At 42.4% G+C, this 25,136-nt stretch overlaps 1 protein-coding gene across 1 annotated transcript in view; it reads left to right on the top strand.

The window, feature by feature from the left end:
- The window catches only part of tenm2a (teneurin transmembrane protein 2a), a 167,369-nt gene that overhangs the window by 20,599 nt on the left and 121,634 nt on the right, over nt 1-25,136 (top strand). Inside the window, exon 3 of the mRNA XM_030062014.1 lies at nt 1,816-2,109. Within this exon, the coding sequence (XP_029917874.1) occupies nt 1,816-2,109 (294 nt within the window). The remainder of the gene's footprint in view (nt 1-1,815; nt 2,110-25,136) is intronic.

The raw sequence follows: 25,136 nt of genomic DNA, 5'->3' as shown, positions 1-25,136 counted from the left end.
TTGGATGCTGGATATGTAATCACTGGTTATGTTAAGGGATGTTAATTGTATAGAGCGGAGGCCAGTAGGATGTGACTGCAGATGCGTGTATTTGTGCGCATAGGTGTGCACACACACTTACACTTGACACTCAACACTGTTATGAATGTTGCCGCGTGCTTGTGCTGTGCTTGTTTAGACTGTATGCATTCTGTGGCCCAATTACTGTCATCGCTGGTAGATGACATGACTTGCATAAAGCCTATCGTCAAAACTATAAATGTAGAGCAGGCACTGTTTGGCTGAGCAGTTCTGGTGTGATTTGCTGACTGATGTTAAAGAAAGCCATGTGTTCTGCTCTCTCAGGCCTCCTGGAGTTCTCCCCCGTCTTCCTACGATATTTCATCTCAGGTATGGCTGCTAGAGTTAGATCCCGTGCTGTGCACATTGTAATGTAGTGTAAACTACCAACAGATTGGGAAGGTCTTTAGTGTCATGTATAGTAAATATGGTTCCTTTTGTCGTTCTTTATTATAAGTTGGAGGACAGGACAAAGAAGGAAAGAAGACAAAGAATGGTAATATTCCCAAACATATTGCAGAGCTTGTGTGTCATTGTAGCTAGTCGTATATTTAGCGAGCCTATTAATCCACCTGTGCTGTTATTTGATCGCCCCTGCTCTCTAGTCCACTCCATCTGTTTGTCTGAGTAGAAGTGTAGAGCCTTTTACCACTCCCCAGCTATGTTTCCTTTTAGTCCCCACCCCTCTCGTTTTGCCGTAGAGCACTTTCAGCAGAACTCTCGAGTTGCGGCACGGCTGTGAAGAGGAGCTATGAAGATCCAGCAGACGATTTTCATCTGTTTAATTCCTCTCTCTGATTGCGTCCGTACGCCTGATGAGTCACAGTTAACCCAGGCACACAGCTGTGTGATTCCCAGCGCATTGATTCATATGCTGACACACAATGCCAACTTCTCTCTTCTTTCCTCTTCCTTTTCCCTCGCTCACAAACTGCTAATGAAGTGAATCACAACTGTTTTTTCCCCCAATCCCTTTTACCCCAACAGCTGATGGTGAGCGATTGCATCCACAATACTCTTTTAATTAGTATAGAGAATAAATTGGTTGAGCATGCCTTTTTCCTTAATTGCTTTTTCCTCAGCTTGGATTTAATTGGGCTGCAGCAGTGTTTATTGATCTCCTTTGATGTGCTTTAATTTGGATAATTTTATATATTTATTTTGGACGTGACGAGTCGGTTTGTCTTGGGGGGGCCTTCGCAGCGAGGCCGGTACTGCAGCAGACTGCGGTACATTCAGCGAGCCTGGGGTCCAGTGTGTGATGGTAACTAGGTGGAGAGATGATCAGACCCCAAAGGCAGTAAAGGAGCTCCACCACAGTCTGAGAGGCCTCAAGAGAACAGCTCTTTGATCTCACGTCAACACCTCATGAATGCCAATGCGGAGACGGCGAAGGGATGGATGCACGCCTGCTAAGCCAGCCTTCAATACATATTCTTTCCAGCAGCTAGTTTGTAGTTTGTGCCTGACTCATGCTGTGTCACCCCTCCTTCCCCCCCCTCCATATACACCAAAGCCCAATTTTCATCCTCCGCCTCCGTAGTTTCATAATTAGTGTGTTTCTCGGCGTGTGATTGTGGGTTTGTTTGCTTGAATAGATTTGTGCGAGTGTGTGTACTTAACTGCATTTGTTTGCCTTTGTGAGCATTTGTCTGTGCGAGCGTCTGTACGCTGTCTGTGCTTCCACTTGCATTCATGTCCATGCACTCCTACACTCCACCTGTGCAACACGCTAACGTTCTCTCTCCTTCACAGCGGGCAACTTCACCCTGGCTGAGCTGGGTGTGTGTGAGCCAACTCCTCCTCCCCACCCCGCTGCGGTTCCCTACTGTCCCGACTTGGGCCTGCTCCAGAGGGGTTACTCCCTCAGTGCTGGCTCTGATGCCGACTCAGACCCCGAGGGGCCACTTTCCCCGGAGCGAGCCATCCAGCTGTGGGCTGGAAGAGGTGGGGTGAAGTCCCGGCGCAGCTCCGGAGTGTCCAGTAGGGAGAACTCGGCTCTCACCCTCACCGACTCAGACAACGACAACAAATCAGACGATGAGTCAGGTAGGACAATGGGGAAAGGAAGAGGGGAAGCGAGGGTGGTCAAGATGGTGTGTGTGTGTGTGTGTGTGTGTGTGTGTGTGTGTGTGTGTGTTATATGCCTTCGAGGCCTGTTGAATTGAAAATGAAAGGGCAAGAGAATGCGTGAGACTGACTGAGGGAGTGAGACGGCATTTGGGAGGATGCGTTGGAGTGATATGATATCATAGTCATTGTTTTAAGGGATGAAGTGTGTGAGAATATATATTTTACACAAGTACGGCTCATCGATATCCTTAAAATCTTTACACCATTACTCAAACAGACAGCCATTATATGAATTGCGGGTGAGTTGGAGTTATTGATTGAGTCCGTTTCTGATCTGAAGAACAGTGGTTGGACCCCCCAGAGAGCCATCCTTATTTTCATCAATAGCACTTAGCCAAAGCCTTCTAACTCTACCCTCTTTATACCACTTATCTGCTGAGATCTCACCACTGGTCTGTCAGTCTTCAAAGAAAATCTTTTGGATATTTTGCAGACAGCTTTGAGACTGGAGCATTTTTGCTTTTGTGATCCAACACCGAGATACAGTCAGAGAGATGCTAATCTTTACTTTTCAAGTGCAGTCTTTCTATTTCTGTAAATCTCCCTGCGAGAGTGTGAGGTGTCCCAGAGGGAACCTCCTTCTTCTGGCAACTTTGTTTATTGCTAACTTCCTATTTCCTTGTTAATCCTGACGCAGTCGTAAACCTGCGTGCGAGCTTTGCCGAGGTGTCAGCGGAGGTTAATGAAAAGTGGATGGAAGGAAAAGTAACAGTCTAATTAATTGAATTCTCGGCAGCCGCGTGTATCAGCCCTGGATCAGCCTCTGTCGGGCTGTGGGCCTTCAAATCAAAGACAACTTCTGTCGTCTGATCAAACTACTCAACACCTATTAAACACGTCAAGAAACACCTTCCCTGAGATGCGCCTCTCATCCCACCACCCGATAATTGCTTTGTGGTTAATTACCAAGCTAATCTTCCAGCCGCAGATATCAGCCGCAGACGCCGCGCTCGCTCTCTCTGTCTCAGGGCCAGGAGAATGGCATCGAGTGTTCTATCAGCGGCATTTCCAGACCTTGTAAAATAAGATTCTTAATCCTTTGCTATATGGTGATAATCATTTGCCAGCAGTATGATGTCATAGAGTGTTGATTGTCGCGCAGATCAAAAGTCTTTTTTTCCGTCTTTTTTTCCCCCTCAGAAAGTTTGTCAGCAATCTTTTTCATGGATATTGTTACAGAGGCATAACTTCTACTTGTCTGCCACGAGAATCCATACAGATGATTAGGCAGAACATGCGTCTAATCAAAGTCAATTAAATCGAATCCCAGGCTTGAGAGATTTGTCTTCTGCAGTTTGACGTTCGAGGGGACCACCGGCTCACACCCTCAAGCCTATCTCATGGTTTTACAGACTGACGATTTAGATCAGGGTTCCTCATCTCTGTCTCTGCCAGCAGGAAGAAATCAGAGGCAGTGTGGCAGACTGATAAAAGGAGCAGGTGTGTGCGTGCGTCTGATCAAGTCAATTCATTACTTACTTAGTTATGAATGGAAAAAGCTCAACCTTCGCACCCAAATCTGCCCCGAGCAGAACATCTGATTGGTATGTCACGTCTCGGAGCATACAGCGGAACGATTACACTCCAATCAGACTTAATGACCCACCTTGTGTGTGTGTGTGTGTGTGTGTGTGTGTGTGTGTGTGTGTGTGGATTTGAGTTTCTCTGTCTTTGTGTCTTTCTATGTGCTTGTCTGTCAGTCTGAGTGTGAATGTGCGTACTCGCATGAGCCCATTGCCTGCATGTGTGCGTAGACGTGTGAAGCAGGAGCGACAGGAGTGTCAAAACAGCAGGAGGAGGATCTGAGGGTCTAATAATAGAGATTGACAGAGGCAGGCAGAGAAACAACATCATAAACACATGCTAACAAATCAAAAAGATGGTGATGTGCTAAAACACCAAACAGCGTGCTGCACCGCTCTCATCTCGCTGCGCCTCTAACAAGCTTCAGAAGTCTCACCTCCACCTGCTTCTCCTCCTCATCTCTCTCTCCTCTCCCGCCTTTCTTCTTGATCTTTTAAGGCTGTTCTGTGTTCTGTCGCCCCTCATCCTTCCTGCTGTGCATCTCACCATCTCTCGTTATGCTGCTGTCAGCGCGGCTTGCCGGCGTGAATGACAGGTGTCAGTTTAGGGGTCTGAGGTTCCCCTCCAGGGCAAGCGCGTGTGCAGGTGTGTGTGCGGGGGGTGGGTGTGTGCGCGCGTGCTATCTGGGTTTCAGAGATGCTACCAAAATAGAAACAGAAGTGGCTGACAGAGATGGTCAGAAACCTCGGGGAAAGGGTTATTGTGTGTGTATGTTTGTGTGTGCGTGTGTGTGTGTGTCAGCAGGGTGACTGGCTGCAGACTAATTGACAGATATGCTCACACTGTAAATTTTACTGTATCTCTCGAAACCCATTTTTATCGCCCCGTGCTTTGTCATCTCAGAATCACGGAGACATCAGACAACCAGTGGAGCTATCATTCTGAATAATTAACGAGCTCAAGAAACTTCAAATTAAGCCACAAATTAGATTTTTTTTTTTTATACTTCCTTCCCATGTGGCAGGTTCCCTAACAACATGTACTATTTTTAAATGTTTGATTCTGGAGGGTTGAAAACTCCAGAAGCAAACAAAACAAAACCTGAGTCGATAACAAATTAAAGAGTGTGATCCTTTGGATAGATACAATCTTGAGTCAAGGTGCCTAGTGCCTTTGCTAGTCTCAACACAATTAGCACCACATATATTCTTAACCTAAACCACTGAAACTCAGACGGCTGCAAGTCGGGGGGTGGGGTCAGAATTTGGCTTTGTGTTTTTCTAACCAGCAGTCCTGTGTGGATTTTCCAGACATGGGCTTATGTGCTGTTGGGCAAAATATTTGTATGTATATGTGAGTCTGTGTGCATGTGTGTGCCTGTGCAGGCATGAGCAAGGCATGAGAGTGAGAGAGCAGGAGAGAGAGAGAGAGAGAAAGACAGAGCGAGACACAGAGAGAGAGAGAGAGAGCGAAACAGAATGAGCAATGCATGGTGGTAAATACATGCCTGTCTTTGTCCCTCGCTGTGAGGAATACGTAGCAGCATTTGTCTGCTGGATTAGTGACATCCATTTTTCTGTGACACACACCCTCACACTTCTATGCACATACGCACATATATATATGCACACACACTCACACACACGCACACACACGCACACACACTGGCCTTTCAAAGCGTATAAGCAGCTTTGAACAACACACCAAGAAACTGCATTTGTTTTGCTCACAATCCCCTTTTCCAGCTCAACAAATACACAGCAGATATGTCCTTCCACAGCGGCAATGGACTGTAGTGCACATGTGTTCTTGTACATGCGCTATGAGTGTGTGTGTGTGTGTGTGTGTGTGTGTGTGTGTGCTTCCAAGAACCTTATTCTCAAATGAATTTTTTCCCAACGAGTCTCAAACCTGTTAAAAGAAGTTTCTTAAGTTAATTGATTGATTCCATTTGCTCCACTCCTAAATACCAATTAGCAACAAGTATTTAAAACCTGTTAAATTAGTTTTTCTAAATGCAACTCAGGGATTTCAAAGTTTCCCTAGATCCAGTTTTACAGTGGAGTATCGGATAAAAACACTTTGCTTTTATTGCTCCTTCCAGACACTATTAAAATAAAGAGACTAGAACATTGACTTGGCAAAGCCAATACAAGTTTAGTTTGCACAAGCAACACAATGAGACAAACAAATATGGGCATAGCGAGCAGCGTTGGGAGCTTTCATTTGGCCAAAGCAGAGGAAGAGATTTACTGTCACACTGTGCACCGCCTCATAAAATGCCCGTCTGGAAACACAGGCAGGAGAACAGGAGCGCTTGTAAATTCCCCCAGCAGTGCCTGGTGCCCGAATCCAAACCGCATTGATCAGGAGGAAGAATGATTAAAACATGCATTAGATGAAATAAGAGCAGGCCTTGACATTGATTTAAACATGAAGCCGAGGTTTTTACTGCCACTACCCATGGTCCAGTGCACTCCACATGCTTGTGTGTGTGTGTGTGTGTGTGTGTGGTCATAGGTCGGTGTGTGTTCTTCTCATTAAATAGCAATGTTTCTTGATGAAGCAGGTAGAACGAAATTCAACAACCACTGTCCTCCATCTAGGTTTACTTATAGGCTAGACTTTATCAACACACACTGCCCACTCAGCCGAGCTTCAGCCCAATCACACATGCATGCTGATTAGCTGCTTTCCAACAATCTCCTTCTCCCTCTCTCCTCCTCCTATCCCTGGCTCAATCCCTCTATCCGGTAGGATGGATAATAAATCATAGGGTAGTATTGTGACGTATGTGACAGGATGTATTAATCTCTTAATTAGAGAATGAAAAGGTAGCGCTAAATTTAGTCTGGCCTTTATGCCTAACCCCGCCCCTGTCTGGGCTTTCTCAACCGCCTGGTTCCCCTCAATAACATCTCTTCTGTCTCATTATAGCTCTGCTTCTCTGTCTGCACTAATGTAGCTCTATTTGTGTCATACAGCAGTTCACGCTTTTTTTCATTCTGCGGGTTAATTTTTTTTTTTTTTTTTGACAGTGCAGAAAAACTTTCAAACTGGCCCGCTAAACATCTGCAGTCAAAAGCTTTTTTTTTAAATTTTTTTTTTTTTTTGTCTGAAAAGCTGTAATTATGTTTTGCGAAAGCTCAAAGATGGACAGAGTGAGTCCTGATTAACTAATCAAGTCTCCTAGCACAGGTGGCAGAGTGCATGTGCTTCACTTCAACCATGCTCTTCATTCTCTTTTGTGTACCGCATGAATCCCACCACAAATCAAAGCAAATAAACCATGTTTAAGTCACCCGATATGTTGTCGTTTTTGGGGAATATTTAGAAGTGGAGGGCTGATAGCGTTGTCTTGTAATCAAGGTACATTAAGATAATGTTTAATTATTATCATTTTGATTGAATGAAGAGTGATGAAAAGTGGTCTATACTTTAACACAGATTGTAATTACACCTCACACACTGATTGTAAGACCATTTTTTTTCTTGTTTATTGAGTTTTCTCCCAACCTAGAAATCTATCACACACAACCATTCCCTACACCAGTGACTTGTTCCATGCAGTTCCTGTCTATCAAATACAAACAGCACTTATAGAGCTGGACTGGTAGGGTCCCCCAAGACCAATGCCATCCCCTGAGAGTGTGTATAGTGTGTGTGTGTGTGTGTGTGCGTGTGCGTGTGTGTGTGTGTGAGTATGTCGGGAGGGTTGGGGGCATTAGCCTCTGATTGAGTTTTCAGAGAGCAACGCGGGGTGCGAAAGGCTCGACAATGGTCTAACAGAATTAGTAGCTTGTGATGAATGGTGTGTGAGAGCAGCACTGACAGGCCGCTTTCACAAATACACACCACCCTGTGCGTGTGTGTATGTCTGTGTGTGTGTGTGTGTGTGTGTGTGTGCGCGCATGTGCGTATGTGTGAGTGTAAGTGTGTGTTCTCCTCTGTATTCTGCCCACTGGTTCAAGGACTTTTTTGTCCATGCAGTTAGGGCTACAGAGGGCTGCAATGAAGAAAAGTAGTGATGGACACACGCGCACACATGCACGCACACACACACACACACATGGTATGTCTCTATACTTGTCTGTCAGCGGGCCAAGCTTAGGAGTTGAAAAACGCCCTGCAGTCAGGATCAATAAAGATTGGGCTATTCACTGTACCCGACAGCACACACACACACACACACACACACACACACACACACACACACACACACACACATAAACACAATGATGAATAAGAAAATAAACAATCATTACCCTTGTTTTATTTCTGCGACTCAATAAAGACATTGTTGTACCGGAGCTGATATTGAAGCAAAAGGGAGATAATGCACACACACAAAAACACACACAAATGCATGCACACACACACATACACACACACACACACACACACACACACACACACATACACGCATGCACACGCACACACAGATACATAAGAGTAGTGTTTAATAAAAGCTCTTGGATATTGATCACAGGAGATGGATGCTGACTCACATTAGAGGGAGGGAACCTGGAGTGATGGAGAGAGAAGGAGAAGAGGAAGAGATGAGAGATGAATAGAGATGAAGGGAAATGAAAAAAGAGGAGGGAGGGATTTCTGAAGGATTAGAGCAAAGAGCTGACGATGATTTCTTTTTTTATATATATAATACGAGCTCTTGTACACAAATTACCAGTAACCCTGTAGCCCCTCTCAGTGATATAGGCTGCGTGTGCCTGCAGGGAGGCCCCGCCCATATTACGAGTATTATTATCAGGTACCAGAGTCACAGGAGGGGTGAAAAATCACTGGCACTGCTCTAGTAACTTGCTGACGACTATATTGCTGCCCTAATATGGAATTTAGTGAGCTATAATGATCTCTCATGCCACCTCCAGATCAGCCAGACAGTGTCTACCTGTGTGTGTGTGTGTATGTGTATGTGTGTTTGTGTGCATGTGTGTGTGCGTGAGAGAGAGAGAGAAAGAGAGAGCAGTGAGGGCAAATTGAGAATTCTCTGGCCAATTATGAGTGTTCATATTTTCCCCTGCATGGCACTGAAACTACATTTGTAGTTTAATGGCCAGAGCTTTACTTCTTAATGAAGACTGGAGGTATCAGATGGAGACTATGAATGAGAAAAGTGTGTGTGCGTGCGTGTGCGTGTGTGTGCGTGCGTGTGTGTGTGTGTGTGTGGGTGGGTGGGGGAGGCGGGTGGAGGGGGGTCGAGGCCAGATTCACATCATTCTTTTGTTTCCAGCTTATCTCATATACACTGTAATTTTTTTTCTTCATTAAGTAGTTTTTTTTTTTCAGTTTCTGTTGCAGTTTTCTTTTTTATATCTTGTCTCTTATGCTTTGTTTCTTTGTCTCTCTTCTTCAACTCATGATTTCCTTTTTGATTTGTCATTATATTTTTTTTTTGTGTCTTTTCTCCCGCTTTTTCTTCCCACCTTCCCCCCCGCACCCCTCCATCCCACCTCCTCCAGTTTACCTCGATGATGAGGAGGATGAGGATCCATTTGGAGACTATGTCATCAGTAAGTTATGTCTGACTGTACTGTAGCGTCTCTTAGATTACCATTAAGCGCAAATGTTTCCTTGTATGTGATTGTGTCTGATGTGCTGTTGCGCATTTCACAGTGTTTGTCTGCGTGTGCCTTATTGCATTTTCCATCAGGTGATTATCTCGATGAGTGAGGTTGCTTTATACAGCACAGTAATATCATCTAAATGGCCTCCACCTAACAGCCAGGGACATTATCCAAGAGACAATTATAAGACTGCTCTGTCTGAAATTAGCTTTAGGTTGTGCATTATTAATAATATAAGTGTATATGTCAGTTTCCAAATAATCATGGAGTACTGGCTTATCAGCAGTATTGAAAGATTGCATTTTATTTTCAATGTCTGCTGCTAAAAGTGGACAGGATGTTCATTTAGGGCATCTTTTTTTTCTGTGAGAAACAAAACTTCGGCAAGAGCATTTCTGGGACTTAATAATGGTCAGTTGTTTACAGTCCTATTAGTTAGTTCACTATTTCTTTAGCAACATTTAGCAATGCTGAAGAGGAGACAACTTGCCCTAGTTAGAAAATGAAGCCATTCAGAGAGAGTTAGTGTCGCTGCTCCCAACTATGTTTGTGGTTGTTGCTAGGGGAAACCATAAGTAGCTTGTAGCAGCCTTTTCTTCTCATCATGATTGGTTGGCTTATAAAATAGATAATGGTGTCATACACTGTTTTTTCTGATAAATATTTAAGCTGGAGAAAAAAAATGCTAGCAGAAAGATATGTTGAGCATCTTTTGAGTGATGACCATTTTCACGGCAATTAGTGGCTGCTGCCAATGTGACTTCATGTAAAAACATATATTTGCAGCTGAGGAATACCCCCGCTGCATGTGAACACACCCTAAATGTGCAGAAAGAGCAGTAAAATCATTGTTTTCATTCCATCATTAGAACAATCATAATTAATCGTGATTGCAATATTTAACAAAATGATTGGGTTTGCTGTTTTAGCCATAATCATGTTTGATACACAGCAAGGCCATTGTTTTTCTTCACATGCCTCATTTACATGTATTAGCTTCTTTCATTATGATCTCCTGTTCATTTGCACACATCCAACTGGTTAATCTCTTTGTACTTGATCAGAGAAAATTTCCCAGAGGGTGTTATTTTCTATTTTTTTCCGCCTCTCCCTCCACTATTGAAAACTCAACCTTATTTACTTGTGTCTCAGAATGTTTGTCTGTGTTAGTGTGTATTAGTGGTAATATTTGCTTTATTGGGCTGTGGCGTTTTCATCTGTTTTCATTAGTATGGTCAGAGTGAAAAGAGTAAGCGAGAAAAGAGGAGAGAGATGTATGTGTGTTGGGAGGTGAATGTTAGTTTTACTATTTTTTATTTATTTTGTGGCCTCAGTTTTAATGGGATTTTTTTATACGTTATGTGGATCTTAGACTGTTTACTCAAGGGCACAACCTGAATGGAAGGACAGTAAGCAATTCGTGCGCAGGGCAGCAAGCGTTTCGCTGATCTCACAGCCTCACAGTTCACAGAGAGAGCCAAGGTCAGAGATACGGAGCAGCGGTTGTCTGCTTTGGATCATGTAATAGGTTAATCCTGTTGAAGTTCTACCTTGAAGATAGAAAGAAGCGGACTCTAAACACACTCTTACACACATACACAGACACACGCACACGCATTTGTGCACACATGCAATCATGCAGACATACGCACTTTTGTGTACATATAGAAAGGCATTATATTGTGAAACAAACAAAATGTACCTCAGCCATTAATTAATGTGTTCAAATGTGCACACACTAATCCAAACACACACATGGAAAGAGCACTGGGACCCTTTGTGTGAGACTGGATGCTGTATATTTACAGAATTTGCGGTTCTCATTATAATAAATGAGGAAGACATATCCAGTCTGATGTTTATTGAGGTTAATTTGACCGTATACTTTACTTTTTACTCCCTGCGTGTGAAAACATGTCAGCAATTTGCAACTCGCTGTTCTCAGCCTCCTTAATTTTTAGTGAGCAAACATTCAGAGCTGCTTATAAATTGGAGGCTTGAAATGTCATTTATTTTCTATATGCAACAACCTCTAAACACCAGTTATTGTGGATTATTTTTCTGTAGAATAATTTGGACCATTTTAAATATCACTTCAGGTCTCAGTAAATATTATACTGCATTCAGCAGAACAGCCGCACTTGGGATGCGTTTGGGTTGCAAACAAAGTTCTGGATTTGGAAGTGCCTGCAAATGTGACTTGATTGCGCCCAGAAAAAAAAATACTTTGATATTGAGTTGAATGAAAAAGATGACTTCATAGTAATATATCACGGATGAGGACCTGAGCTACTGCACAAATCAAAAACATCCATCCACACGTACGTCTCAAACTTATTAAAGTAATATTTCACTTTAGTGGAACATTTAAACTTTTTGTGGAATATGCAGCTTCTAACAAGAGCTGCCGTGACCGTCATTACAGGGTTTCTAAAATGTGTTCCTACACTCTCAATACGGAAGCAGTGAAAACTTGAATTACTTCTTGCAAAGTTAGGTCCAGCACATGTAATGAAATAATAACATTTTAAAATATTTTTCCCTTATGGTAAGTTCATTGGAAAATGAGGAATTAATATTTTTGACAGGGGTGATGTGATGTAACTGTGCCACGATCCAGGGCAAGCATTCATGTCAAGTCCAATTCAGATGTCAAACGAATGATGTAGGCCTACTATCCTATCATCTGTGACCGATCAGGGCATCAGGCTACACCATCATAAATCTACAGGACTGTCACATCACCGCTGCTGGCTACAAGTCCAGGGAACAGCCTGTGTTGGTGACTGATCATATGGAGTCCTATAGCATAGTATCCACACTACAGTGAAAAAATATGAAAGTTTCAGTTCAGTTAAGTATTGTTTTGAGGGCTGTTATTCAACAACCCATTTTTTATTTAAAAAATGTTCTAAGGGCTTGGGCCTTCACATCAGTTTAAAAGACTGGCATTAAAATCACACTGAAAAACTCAAACTCAAAATGAAAAAATAGACACATCAATAGAATTGTACAGTCGTATAAAAACTGTGATTATGATTGTGACCTCCACAGTTACATTAACATACTCAACTCAAATACCAAGGCTTTAAATTGTGTTTAACACACATGCACTCTTTCAGATCAAGCCTATGAAGCCCTGCCTCGCTGTCTGACCAATCAGAGGTCTTCCATTGTAAAGCACGTTCCATGCCCTCGAAAAAAAGAAGCAAAATGTCGGTAGCAGCACACCAAAACACACATACAAAGTAGGTAGTTTTAAGAACCAGATTGTTGTGAAGCTTTTCAGTTTTAGTGACACTGACAATAAAGAATAGGCTACACCAAAATTTGCTTTCAGATGGTGTTTGCACTACAAAGCAACCAGCCTATTTATTGCTTGATAAAACACCAGTAGGTGCAGTATGATGACAGTATGAAGGGTAAAAACAATGTCGCCACCCCTCAAAATCCCCATCCTCTTCCAACACAGATATTTGTAATGGGTGCACTGTACAGCCCAACTCCTTATCCACTCATCTCCATCCATCCAGATAGATGGACCTGTCCATCCAGAGAAGCGAGAATTGCCAGAGCAGTTGCATTATTTTTGGAAAAAGAGGTGTGAGAAATGTAAGCCTTGTGACATCTGCCACACCAGAGGAAGGTATTGAGACACATTCATATTCAAAAATCCATGCCGAATGGCAGGGTCAGGTATAAACAATTTCATCTGCTGATAGATCACAACCTGCATTTATTGTTTGCAAGTTGAAATGTGTGGGTATGAGTAAATACTAGTATTTAGTAATTACCACGAGACTGTAATTCACTTGAAGGTTATGTGTGCCAAATCATTTGCACTTCAGACATTTAAATCTACGTTAATTAATTCCTGGCCACCAGAGCGCAGCAGCGATCTCAGCAGGGTTTGTAAATAAACTCAAGTCACCACCCCCACCCAAAGTTTGAGTGAATATAGGTCATCCAGAAGAAACAGGGCAATGCTGGCATTAGTTTTTGGTCCTTTGTTCAGATCTCAGTGCATGACACCTTTCAAAGGCCAAGCCGATGTTAACCTGTGTTTTTCCCTTTACTTTGTCGAACAATATCTGGGGCAAATATTTAGGTCTCTTTGGTTCAGCAGAAGGGTTTTCCTCTGTAGATGGCCTTTTGATGTCAACTTGATGCTGCGCCTTAGCCATTGCTAAGCTAATAGCAACCAGGTAGCAATGTTGAAGAGCTGCATGCATAGAGAAGAGGTGGTAGTCTAAGACTGTCCAGCAAAGAAACTTAGAAAGCTGAAACATGGTCATGACAACAAGCTGGCCAGTAGGTCCATGGTAGAAACTGACCTGCAAATAACAAGTCTCACATTGCTATGGGTCATTTTGCTACACTTTAACGAATGTAATATTAATTAACACAGCCTTAAGTGGAAGGATGTCACTGGAAGAATTCAGTGACATCCTTCCAGACAAAACTTAATGAAACAAATGCAACAGTAGAATAAATGTAGAATCAATTGAATATCAATCAGTAGCATCAACAACAGAGCAGTATCAGCACTATACAATTAATAAGCCTTAATTTTCTTTTATGTACCTTCTAAAATATAAATCCACTGCTTTCCACTGAGCCAGTTGCGTCTTGTTGCCCCAACAACTTGACCACTGTCTGCACACCAACAGGCACCTGTGCTTGCCGCTCACTTTTTCCTGCTCCTACAGAATGATTATGACAGGCTGATTGGTGTTTTGTTTTCATGGGGATGAGAAGATCGATGCAGGGCTGATGGTGAGGGCCGGGCCCGGAGCTGACAGGATAAGAGAGAATGGAGGTGAGGCCCTGTTGATTTTGAGTAGGAAACAGGGATCAAGACATTTTAGAAGGAGACGAGAGAGAAAAAAAAAAAAAAAGCAGGCAGAATTATGGTAGAGCACTGAATGTGGAGATGATATGAGAGGAAGGGATGAGGGGAGATGTTGGAGAGGGATGGGTAAATGAAGAGGGGAGATAAAGAGGAGGAGCAAGGAAGAGGAGGAATCCAGATTTGACACTACAGCAGAAGACACGGCTGAGGATTAACATTCTGTGACTGTCTGCAAGCGCCGGGATAATCTCCGGCTTCCTGCAGTGCACTGTGGGATGTCCACCACTGCCATGGGGGCTGCAGCCTACTGCCAGGGCTGTCACTGAATGTGTATGTGCGTGTGTGTGTGTGACACTCAGCCTAGGTGTGGCAGGTGGAATGAGTCGCTGATCCTGACCCCCTCCTACCCTGCAGCATGCTAGGCAGCTTGATGGATATGCCTCATGGGCAGCAAGGCTGTGAGTGCTTGTCCTTTGTGTCATGATGGCCCTTAGTCCTGAGCCAGCATATCTCTTTGCTTCCCCCTCTCCTCTATGATATAAAATGAAATAAATAAATTATCACTTGTATGCCCAGCATAATAAGTGCACATGTATTCCTTTTGTGTGTAATAAAGTGGAGTCACTGTGCAGCTCCTTACAGGGTTTTAATCCGCATTGATTTGTGCTTCATGCCGTCTCATCGATTGGAGTGCTGTGCCGTGGGACACCGCGCAGCATGGCAAGGCATGGCATGACGTTATCAGACATGTCTCCGACTGCCCATATCTGTTTGTCTGCGAAAACAGAAAGGAAGAAAGAAAGAGAGAGGTAGGGAGAGAGCATCTGAAATCATTTGTGTAGTTAGATGCTCACAACATTTCACAGCGGTTTCGCCAAGGCACACAGACATCAGTCCACATGTGGGGCACACACACACCTCTGAAATGTCATCTTCAGCTGGAGGTTAATATGAATCTCCATAGAGAGAGAGTTACTGTAATCACTGTATATAATTGGATTTCTCCATCACAGCTTCAAAGCAACAGACCCCTTTTAGCTTGGCAGAGGTTGGGGTGTGCAGTTTTGGATTTGGGTGTTTTTGTGTAGGGGCACGTGTGGATGTGTGTGTGTGTGTGTGTCTGTGTGTGTGAGAGTGGATGAGTGGATTTGTGGGAATGTGTGTGGGCATGTATTCCCCACATTGTGGTGACATTTATCTGTTTACACAGTCACTTGTAGAGACCTACCTGCCTCATGTATTAGGACAAAATCCTGATCCCCACAAAAAATAATAAAATAAAATAAAATAAAATAAAATAAAATAAAATCTGGTTCAGGTTAGAATTAGGGTTATGATTAAGATAATGATAAGGCTGTTGAGAATGAATTTAAGTCAATACATTGTCCCCCCCAGTCATAGTAATATAAACACACGCATGCATGTGTCCTGTATTGGGTCTGTTCTGGCAGGCTGCCTACCCCACATGTTTTATACAGCATTGCAGTCCTGTGTGCATTTTTTGAGTTCAACCCCTGCTCAGTCACTGTGTGGATACCAAGCCGACAAACGGGCACTGATCAAAACCACATTGTTCAGCAAAAAAAAAAAAAAAAAAAAAAAAAAAAAACAGCTCCATTGATGTCAATATTCCTGTTTAAACTGTTTCTGCTCCGTTCAATACTTGCTTTAATAGGTTGGCTTTGTGTTGCAGGGAGTCAAATGGGAGGAAGGAGAAAAGATGAATAAATCTATATTAGAGTGTCTAAACCCTGATTGTGCAAGTCCTCTTATTTTGTCACTTAATACTCAAAGCTGGCTAATCATCACACGAATATCTGACTACATCTTCCATCCCCATAATGGAGCAGGGAGAAAAGCTGGCATCTCACCCAGCGCCGAACCTCCCTTCTCCGAACCCTTTCCAGTGCTAAGCCAAGTATCGATTATGCTGGCAGTGAAGCTCAAGCCCAGGAAACTGAGAGGAATGCATCTTTTGGGATCTTTATCAAGCTGTTTTGATTTTAGCTTTCCCTACTGTCTTGACATTGTAAGTGGCTGGATAAGAAGTGTCTTTTCTCCGTCTTCTCTCCCATTTCTCTCTCTCTCGCTTGCTGTCCACTTAATGCCGTGGGCTGCCTGTCCAGCACTTTATAATCAATAGTATGACCCGGTCATCCTGATACCTGGTCAATAGATTGGCCCAGATTGCTGCAGCTATTGTCCCCAACGGTCCCCTTTGCAAAGTCATCACTATCTATCTATGCTAGGACAGACAGCACAGGTGCAAATCCCTATAATAACTAACAATGCAAACTGTATATCTTTAACCTTTACTTGCCAGTCCCATCGGTGGGTTCATCATTGTGAATGCATGCTGTGTGAACAAGCTTTGTTCAAACAAACAGAGGTTTATTTTAAATTCTAGCGGAGACCCCAAGGTTTCCAAAGATGCCAAATATGTGCTGCTGAATAACAGGGAAATGTGTATAAAATCATGCACAAGACAGACATCTACATATTTTTACTTGATGTGGCGGTGTGGCAATAAATCAATGGCATTTCGAGTTTGAATGTTTCACTCGATGCAAATGTGATGTGGCTTCAATGAAGTGTTGCAACAAGTGGGCACAGAATAGGTATATGACATACTCAGACAATAAGAAAATTATAATAAAGATAAAAATTAAGATAATTAAATAATTAAAAGCAAAATTTGAAACGAAGGGGTCAAACCAACCTTATCACTAACCCTAATTCTTAGACTAAATGTTGGATTCATTACTGTAAATGTACTGATTAATTGATATGTGTTTTAGCCAGTATTTCACACTGATATTAAGTCTTTAAATTTGACCTTTTCCATAACATAATTATATTCTTTGCAGGGCTTAAAAGCATCTGAAACAGCGTTCTGACTGTTCCGGTGAAAACACTGAAATAAAGAAACAAATTGTACAATGTAAAATTTCACCACATTGGTTTCACATATCTACATTCCTCATATAGGACAATACTGACATAGCAACAAAAGGCCAGTATCAGGCTTGTATGTGGGTCTGACCACATTGGTCAGTAGTTTTGATGGTATTGACACTTTCTGTCCTTCTGCTACAGTCATCAAGTTACTTCTCCCCATGCAGCAATGGTCTAAATCAGAATCTCTCATGCAGATCAATAGTATGCTCCAGTCACCTTTGGGCTTAATTAATGCGCCCCAACCCTCTGAACCCATTAAAAATGAATTGACCAATAGCAGATCGGCAGACAGCCTCCCTGTTTCTGTCCAAAGGCCCACGAGTTATGACATTGCTTCATGCGACACGGAGGGCAAACAGAGCTGGAGATGTTGCTGGTTAGTAAAAAATTAACAGCTCATAGCCGTTTCTTATGCAGTCGCTGTAATCAATTTTCCAGTCGCAAGCCCTTTTGTATCTTGTCACAAGTCTAAATATTGATTTCACTTACTTTTGATCCTCTGTCCCCCCACCACAGTGTGTGGATTTCCCATGAAGCATCAGTGTGGTGGAGCTGAAGCGCTCCGAGCGCTCAAATATCAGAAACCATTTGTCTGCTGCCACAAGCATTTCTGCTGCCTGGCTACTGTGGGCTTTTTACCATATTCTATTCCTTTTTTTCCTCCTAAACAACTGCCTCCCTCTTTGTCCTAAGCAAATATTCATTCTCATAGTGTGTGTGTGTGTGTGTGTGTGTGTGTGTGTCAGTTGTCAAGAAACAGAAAAGCTGCATCTAGCCCTACCAGTGAAAATGTCGAGAAGTGCACAGAAGAAAGGAGAGCTGTGTTTCTTTGCTCTGTGGATTCACCTGATCTTTTAGCCTTTGCTCTGCCAAAATGTCAGTATTTTTAGTGTGTTTCCACTGTTTTTTATTGTGTTTGTTTGCGCTCATGTTTGCGTGGGCACGCATGCCTATGCGTCAGAGTCAAAGACGAGTGATTGACTTTTTGAACAGATCTCATTTCTGTCTTTCTTCCCCGCTCACTCTCTCATCCCTTTGTTCTCTGTCTTTCAGTTCCATCTTTCATCCTTCCTCACACATTCTCCATACATCTGCTGGATCTTTTTTTTCCCCCACCTACCTAGATTCGTCATGAAAACATCACATGGCCTTCTGAGGCCAAGTATGGAAGGGAGCTTCTTTCATTTTCTTTTTCAGTTCATTTCCTCTTTTATACTTTTGTATCAAACATACTTTCTTTTTCCCATTTATTTTACTTGGAGAAACTTGGAGATAGATGAATGCCAGAGTGAAACTGAGTGACATTTGTGTAACATCAACTGTGCTAGAACAGACCTCGGGGCATGCAAGCAAACAAGCCAGTGCACACAAATATACATACATACAAACAGACGCATGCATGCACACAAATCTAAACATAAATACACACACATACACACATAAATAGGTAGGTAATTAGCCTTAAGTGTGCTTGACTCTGTATGTTAAGGACCCATCCAAAGATTGGCAGTGTGGGATGAGAGGTATGAGAAGTAAGAGATTACTCACCCTTTCCAATACACCCACACACACACACTCACGCACACACACACACACACACACACACTCACAGACAAAGGCATGCGCATTTGCTCACCTCTCTTCCTCTCGTTCTTTCTCTCTTTCACTCAGTCTCTCTGTCATGTGATAAAAAATCCTATTTTGTGTTCTTAGGCCCACACATTTACACTGTGACACCGTGAGGTACATGTTATGAGCCTAACTAGCTCTGTAGCAGTGTCACATAGCCAAGTTCCTGCCTAATCAGGCCACTTACACACACGCACACACACACGCACCCATACACAACAAACACACATGCACACATGCACACACACATTGCGGAGGCCATGTGTTGGGATGGTGATAGAGGGTTGGCAGTTGGCAGACAGACAGCAGACGCTGTTCTTCGACATCAAACGTCTCAGAGCCGAATCTCACTTTCATGCCTACTCTCTCTCACATGCGCACACACACACAAACACAACAACACACATTTCCTCTGATCTCGTTGCCAAAACTCAAAGACTTACAAGGACTAACACACACGCATGAACCGGCACATACACACTGACATACACTCAGGCACTAAAAAGTCTTGAATTAAATTCTGTCAGTGACTCTCAAAACATACTCTGCAAGACAGCCTAAATACAAGTTTCATGTCTAGCCTTGAAAATGCTTGGAAAGTACTGTTGTGAGATGTTCAATCAAGCTCCAATAAACTGTCACTGTGGCCCTGTTTCCACCTCGCTTTAAAATGCATTCTGGGTGATCCAATCACAAGTGGACAGATCTATGTACAGGTGTAAACGGCACCCAATGCATTCTCAATGTGTCTTGAGATCCAATCATTCACTAATAGTAATAATTTAATAAACCTTTTTTTTTTTTTTTTTTTTTTCTTAACACATCAGTAATTTTTGACACACATCAGAGCCACAGCTGTGGAAAATCCCACACCTGCTTGCACATTCAAACATTCAAGTTCAACTTCAGGTTCAATTTTGTTTATCCACCACAGCGGAGAACCTGTCCCTCTCAAATCCACTGGAATTATTAAACACCCCGAGACTGAACTGACCGTGATCGGGTCAAGCCCGACAGGGTTCGGGTTGAGAGTTGCAAACTCTGGCGTTCAGACATTTATTTTTCCCCATAACAAGTTTTAAGAATGTGTTTCAACTTTTGCTGTGTATTTTGAGCACAAAATGAAACAGAACCTCCAGACACTCCTAATTCACTCAGGCCTATTTTTCCTCTTCAGATTATTTCCATCTGGAGTGACATGCAGTTGTAAAGATGTGAAATTATTTACCCAAAATAGAGTTTTTCTTAAATGAATTACAGCGGGTCAGGGGTCTGAAGACTTTCAGATAGATCTACAACATCATATTCTTCATAATAATAATGTTTATTTTTCAGAGCACAAAAAAACCTGTTATGCGTCACAACAAAATGCAGTGGAAATAAAAGAAAATAATTGCAGGTGGGATACTGGGTGATTTATTGTTTCTTTCCAAGCCTTCAAATTTTGTATGACAACATAATTTGGTAGAAGAAATGACAGTAATAACTTACAGATGTGAAATATGTTACAAGCCGTTCAATACGACGGCGTATTGAAATGAAGCTGGAGTGAGCAAGGATGTCATTTTTTTGCGAAATGACTGTTGCCTCGACTCAAAAAGGAAAAAAAAAAAAACCTGCACTTTTGCCCTTTGTAAATGGAAATGATGTACGTGTTTAATTGCATATAAAGCGGAGAAGTGGTGTTCAATCAGTCACTCAAGGTGTATGTGGGAATGCATGCTAATGCCAGGTGTGAACAGACGTACTTAGAGCTGTCCACTTGTGAGCGGATCATCCATGACACACGTTAATGCCAGGTGTAAACATGGCCTGTGTTTTCCATTCACTTATCTATACTCACACTCACATTAAGGCTGAAGGGTTCAGGGATCTCACAGCACAATACTTATCATGATACATGGGTCACAATACAATACAGTTTGTATCATGACACATGGCAAATCGCACAATATGGAATGTGTAGATCTTAAAGCACAACCCTCTGCATCACACCTGGATATACTAATAAAATACAGCGCTTGAACCCAATTTGATTTATCAATCCTTTTCAATAAATCAATAACAGGTGGATTATCAATAAATAGTCTAAAATGCTCCCCGGCTGGTGTTCCCTAGTAACCATCAATGTAGTTTGCTGCGATTGGTTGCTGGGTGAGCGTGAACGTCAAACAGTCTTTCAATAAATAAATAAATGAATAAATACTGGAGCAGGTGTTACTGCAACAGTCCCTTTGTGATGTGTGGCTGAATTTTGATAAGCACGACAGCGTAAAAAATGTCACCAGAATCTGATGTTTTTGTAAAAGGAAACTACCAACAGCACCAACCTGCTGCTCATCTGAGAAGACAGCATCCTTCGTCCTTCATCCTCATGTAACCTTCGGCGAACTCGGCTGACGGCACAAAGCAACAAGTGCCCTTTTTATGTTATTTTGTATGGGGAAAAATGTTACTCCTGCGTCAAGTTAATTGGGTTGGCCATTAATGTCGCTGATAGAGAGGCATTCAATATCTGCGCAACCCCGAGGCAAAAATATAACGAAGTTGAATAAAGATGGTCTTTTGACCACTTGACAGTCTGTAAATATAATATGATAATCAACATTTTTATCTCAGTGTATTGATTTTTCAAAATGGCATATTTTCCCAGCCCAAATAAAATATACAACATAAATGGTACATCAAGTGACAAACTGGCTCAAAACAATTTCATTCAAAATTCCCTCTCCAATTATTAAAACAAAATTAGAACAGAAAAAAAAAATCCATAACATTGTATGAAAATAAAGTTCATAAACAATACATGCTGATAGAAGAGGCCCTAGAATCAGTAGAGTATTGTGAAAAATAATATCCTGATACTCAGCTGTGTTGATTTTTTTTGCATGGCTATCACCTACATACATACATACGGTCATGCACATGCAGCTGTCTGTACTGTACTTCCTAAATTACAGGAAAATAAAGTAAAGAGAGCTTTAGTAATATATAGAGTTCTTGGATATGGCTATTGAATAATGTAGAGGTCTAGCTCATGCGTGATGGATGAAAGGTGCCAGCTGGTGATTGAGAGTGGACTCAGACAACAGACAAGATGGAGAGGTAGCACGTACATATGATTGATAAGATGAAAAATGATTCATCGGCTCATCTTGACCCAATGAAAGTTGCGAATTGAGCCGTGGGTGGTGAGCGAGCGAAGATAAAAATGACTTTTATCATGTGAAAGTTTAAAGGCAAGCTCAATTCATGTGAGAGTAAAAGATCTGAGTGAGGAGGTAAAGTGAGGTTGCTCTGCTTTTTTTTCTCGCACTGAGTTTCTGTTTGTTTAACTTCACACGCTGGCTGCGGCATCAGAATGGAGCCGTCTTATGACGAGGGATCAAGCTTTAGCCACTTGGATTTATACACACACACACACACACATACATGCTCATGACATGTCTAAATATGTACCTACACACACAAATAGACCGCCCTCACCTTGACAGTAGGCTGGTTAAAAGAGATGAGATGCAGTATTGATTCAAAGCTGTGTATGTGTGTGTGTTTGGGTGTGTGTTTGGGTGTGGGTAGGTGGGTGGGTGGGTGTATTTACGTGTTAGTGTTTGCGTATTTGTATGTGTGTGTACGCATGTGCACATGTGTATAACTGGCCTGTCCTCTAGAGTAAGTTGGTTGGCCCCTCTGCCCTTCAAAGTCATTTGGAATTCATCTGCAAGCCTGACCCTGACAGCTGTTTGTTTTTCCTCTCCAGAGAGCGGCAGCGGAAGAGGAATGGAGGGATGGAGAGGGGGTGTGGTTAATGAGAGCGAGAAAGTGATAGATATGAAAGAAGACAGAGAAAGAATGGAAGGCGGACTTCAGGGAAACTTGAGTGAGATGGTGGAGGACTTTTTCCCCGCCGCTGCCTCAGTAGTGTCGGTGCAGTTTGGCTTGTTAGGCGTTTGAGGCACGCAGGACAATAAGCGGCGCTGTGAACGGTCTCCTTAGTATCCCTCCTGGAGCACTACTTTCAAAGTGTGCAATGTGTGTAAGTGTTTGAATGTAAAGCAGGATGCTGCTGCAAGGGGAACAAAAAAGTAAGCCTAGATGTGCTCAGCAAACCCATCACTGGGTGAATCGGACTCAGAAGTCACAACGTCATTTATCTGACAATTCTGGATTAAGAGATCAATCGTCTATGGGAGAAGCGAATGGGGTTTTCACAGTTCATTCAAATAATTTGTGACATTTGGACGTTTGTATCAGAAAAAGAATAAAAAATCCCTCTTTTTGTATAATTCAAACACAATAGGTGCAATTAAAAAAAAAAAAAAAAAAAAAAAGACAGGTTATCAGGTGGCTAACCACTTAGCCGTGAGAAGCATAATGACTTTTCACACAATTATGTGTTATAGTGATATTCCTCCTCTTACTACTTTATTGTCCTCCTTGAACAAAGATCAGCCAAAGAAATAGACCTTGTAGCTAGCAAACCAGGCGATTTCAATGGCTCAGCAGCAAGTGAGAACGGTTGTAGTCATAAATTTATGAGACAAGCATGTCACAGAACAGACCTGCATATTTAAAATGGGCCACGGTGTTAGCTGTATTTTAGCAAAATGATGATATGGGTTAGAAAGCGGCACCAGCATTCAGATCCAGTCTCATTTAAGGCAAAATACACAGATAAAAATATCCGACTGTGACAGGGATGATTATGTGAAAACCCCATGTATTTTCCGCATAGACAAAACGCTGTCGGGTGCCAAATTCCATATTTGGGCAAAGCTTTGTCGTCAGCTGAGGTTGATGTTGGTTTTAAAAATACAGATTCGTCTTCTAGGATCATACTGCCAGTATTTATAAAGCCTCTACAGCAGAGGAGTGATAAAGAGAAAACCCATTGGGATGGAGAGGTTTTGTCTTCGGCATGTGTTGGGTGTAGGTGGCAGCGGATGAGTAAACGGACACAGAGGAGGGAGGAAGGAGGTGAGATGTTGGCCGATGATGTCTGCGAACGAACAACAGAGCTCCGAGAGGAGGAACATGAGAGTCAGAGGTGAGAGGAGGGGAGAAGTGAGGAGGGAGGGTGTGGGAGAGGAGACTCGTGATTGGATAAATGGGCATGGAGGAGAGGTGTCAAGGGAGAGGTGCTTTTCTATTTTTACAATTCTCCTTCCAGGAGCCCCTATTCTCTTGATCTATCCATCATGATGACAGAAACCCCCAGACTCACTTGTCCCCCCCTCCTTTTTTCTCTCTCTCTGTCTCCCCCTCTTTCTCTGTTTTTCGCTCCTTGTTTTTTTCTTTCTCTGAGTTCTATTCTTATGTACGCGATATTCTTTTCTCTTGATTTCATTTCTATAGAACATCCAAGGCCATAAATGAATGAATAGACAGCGCAGTCCGCAAGAACTTCAAATAGAAATTTCTTATTGGCGAACTATAAATGAATAACTCTTTTCAAGGCATATTAATGACTCCTCTCTCTCTCTCTTTCCCTCCCTCTGTTTTACCCACTCACTCATTCACACACACGCACAGTCACACACACACACACACACTACCAGCCCTAGTTCCCTCCCCTGCAAAGCTGACTTCACCACTCAGAGGTTTTGCGGTCTTCCTTGCATTGTCACAAGCAATTAATTTGGCTATAGCTTTTGTGTATTGATCTATGTGGCATAAGCATTGTAATGTATTCTGTTTGGTAAAGAGGCAGCATTCATGCCCAGTGCAGACCCAGAAAGGGACACACACACACTCATACACAAGCTGAGCTGGAAATCAATCCCTTGTTAATGTTCTGCCTGTTTCCTGAAGAAAAAAAAAAGAAAAAAAAAACATGCATGCTTTGCTTTCCTCCTGACTCGGTTGATTACGTGCCTTTGTATATAACTTTCTGCATTGTCCTTGAATACAAAGTGAAATGATTCAGAATGAAGTTTGCTTTGAGGATGGACACTGGAAACTACACAAAACTTTGTCTCAAGCCCCCAATCGGAGAAGTTGAGTGTGTGTGTTCTTGTGTGTCTATCTGCTTTTTGTTTCACACAGGGACACACACAACCTTTGTATTTGTTTGTATTGTGCTGTTTGTTTACCCACAGCAAGTTTGTTGCAACGTGCTTGTGTGTGCTCTTTGTTAGAGTCTGATTAAATTCCCCACAGACGAATTCATCATCTTTAGCAGGCAGAAAAGAGAAAATTACCAGCCCATCAATCCTTGTGTTTGATCTAGCTCTCCCTCTCTCCCTCTGTGTTTTTTCTGCGTCTGTACTCCATGTATCCAGGCCCTTTATTTTTATTTTTATAAATTTATTTATTTATTTTCACTCTTTCCCTCTAGGTCTGCCATGTGTATGATGTTGTGGGGTCATTTGTCTCTATGTTTGAGCTGTCCT

This window comes from Myripristis murdjan, chromosome 10 (assembly GCF_902150065.1).
Source record: "Myripristis murdjan chromosome 10, fMyrMur1.1, whole genome shotgun sequence".
NCBI lineage: Eukaryota > Metazoa > Chordata > Actinopteri > Holocentriformes > Holocentridae > Myripristis > Myripristis murdjan.
The sequence above is the reverse complement of the archived record's forward strand: the minus strand, read 5'-3'. Positions and strand labels throughout refer to the sequence as shown.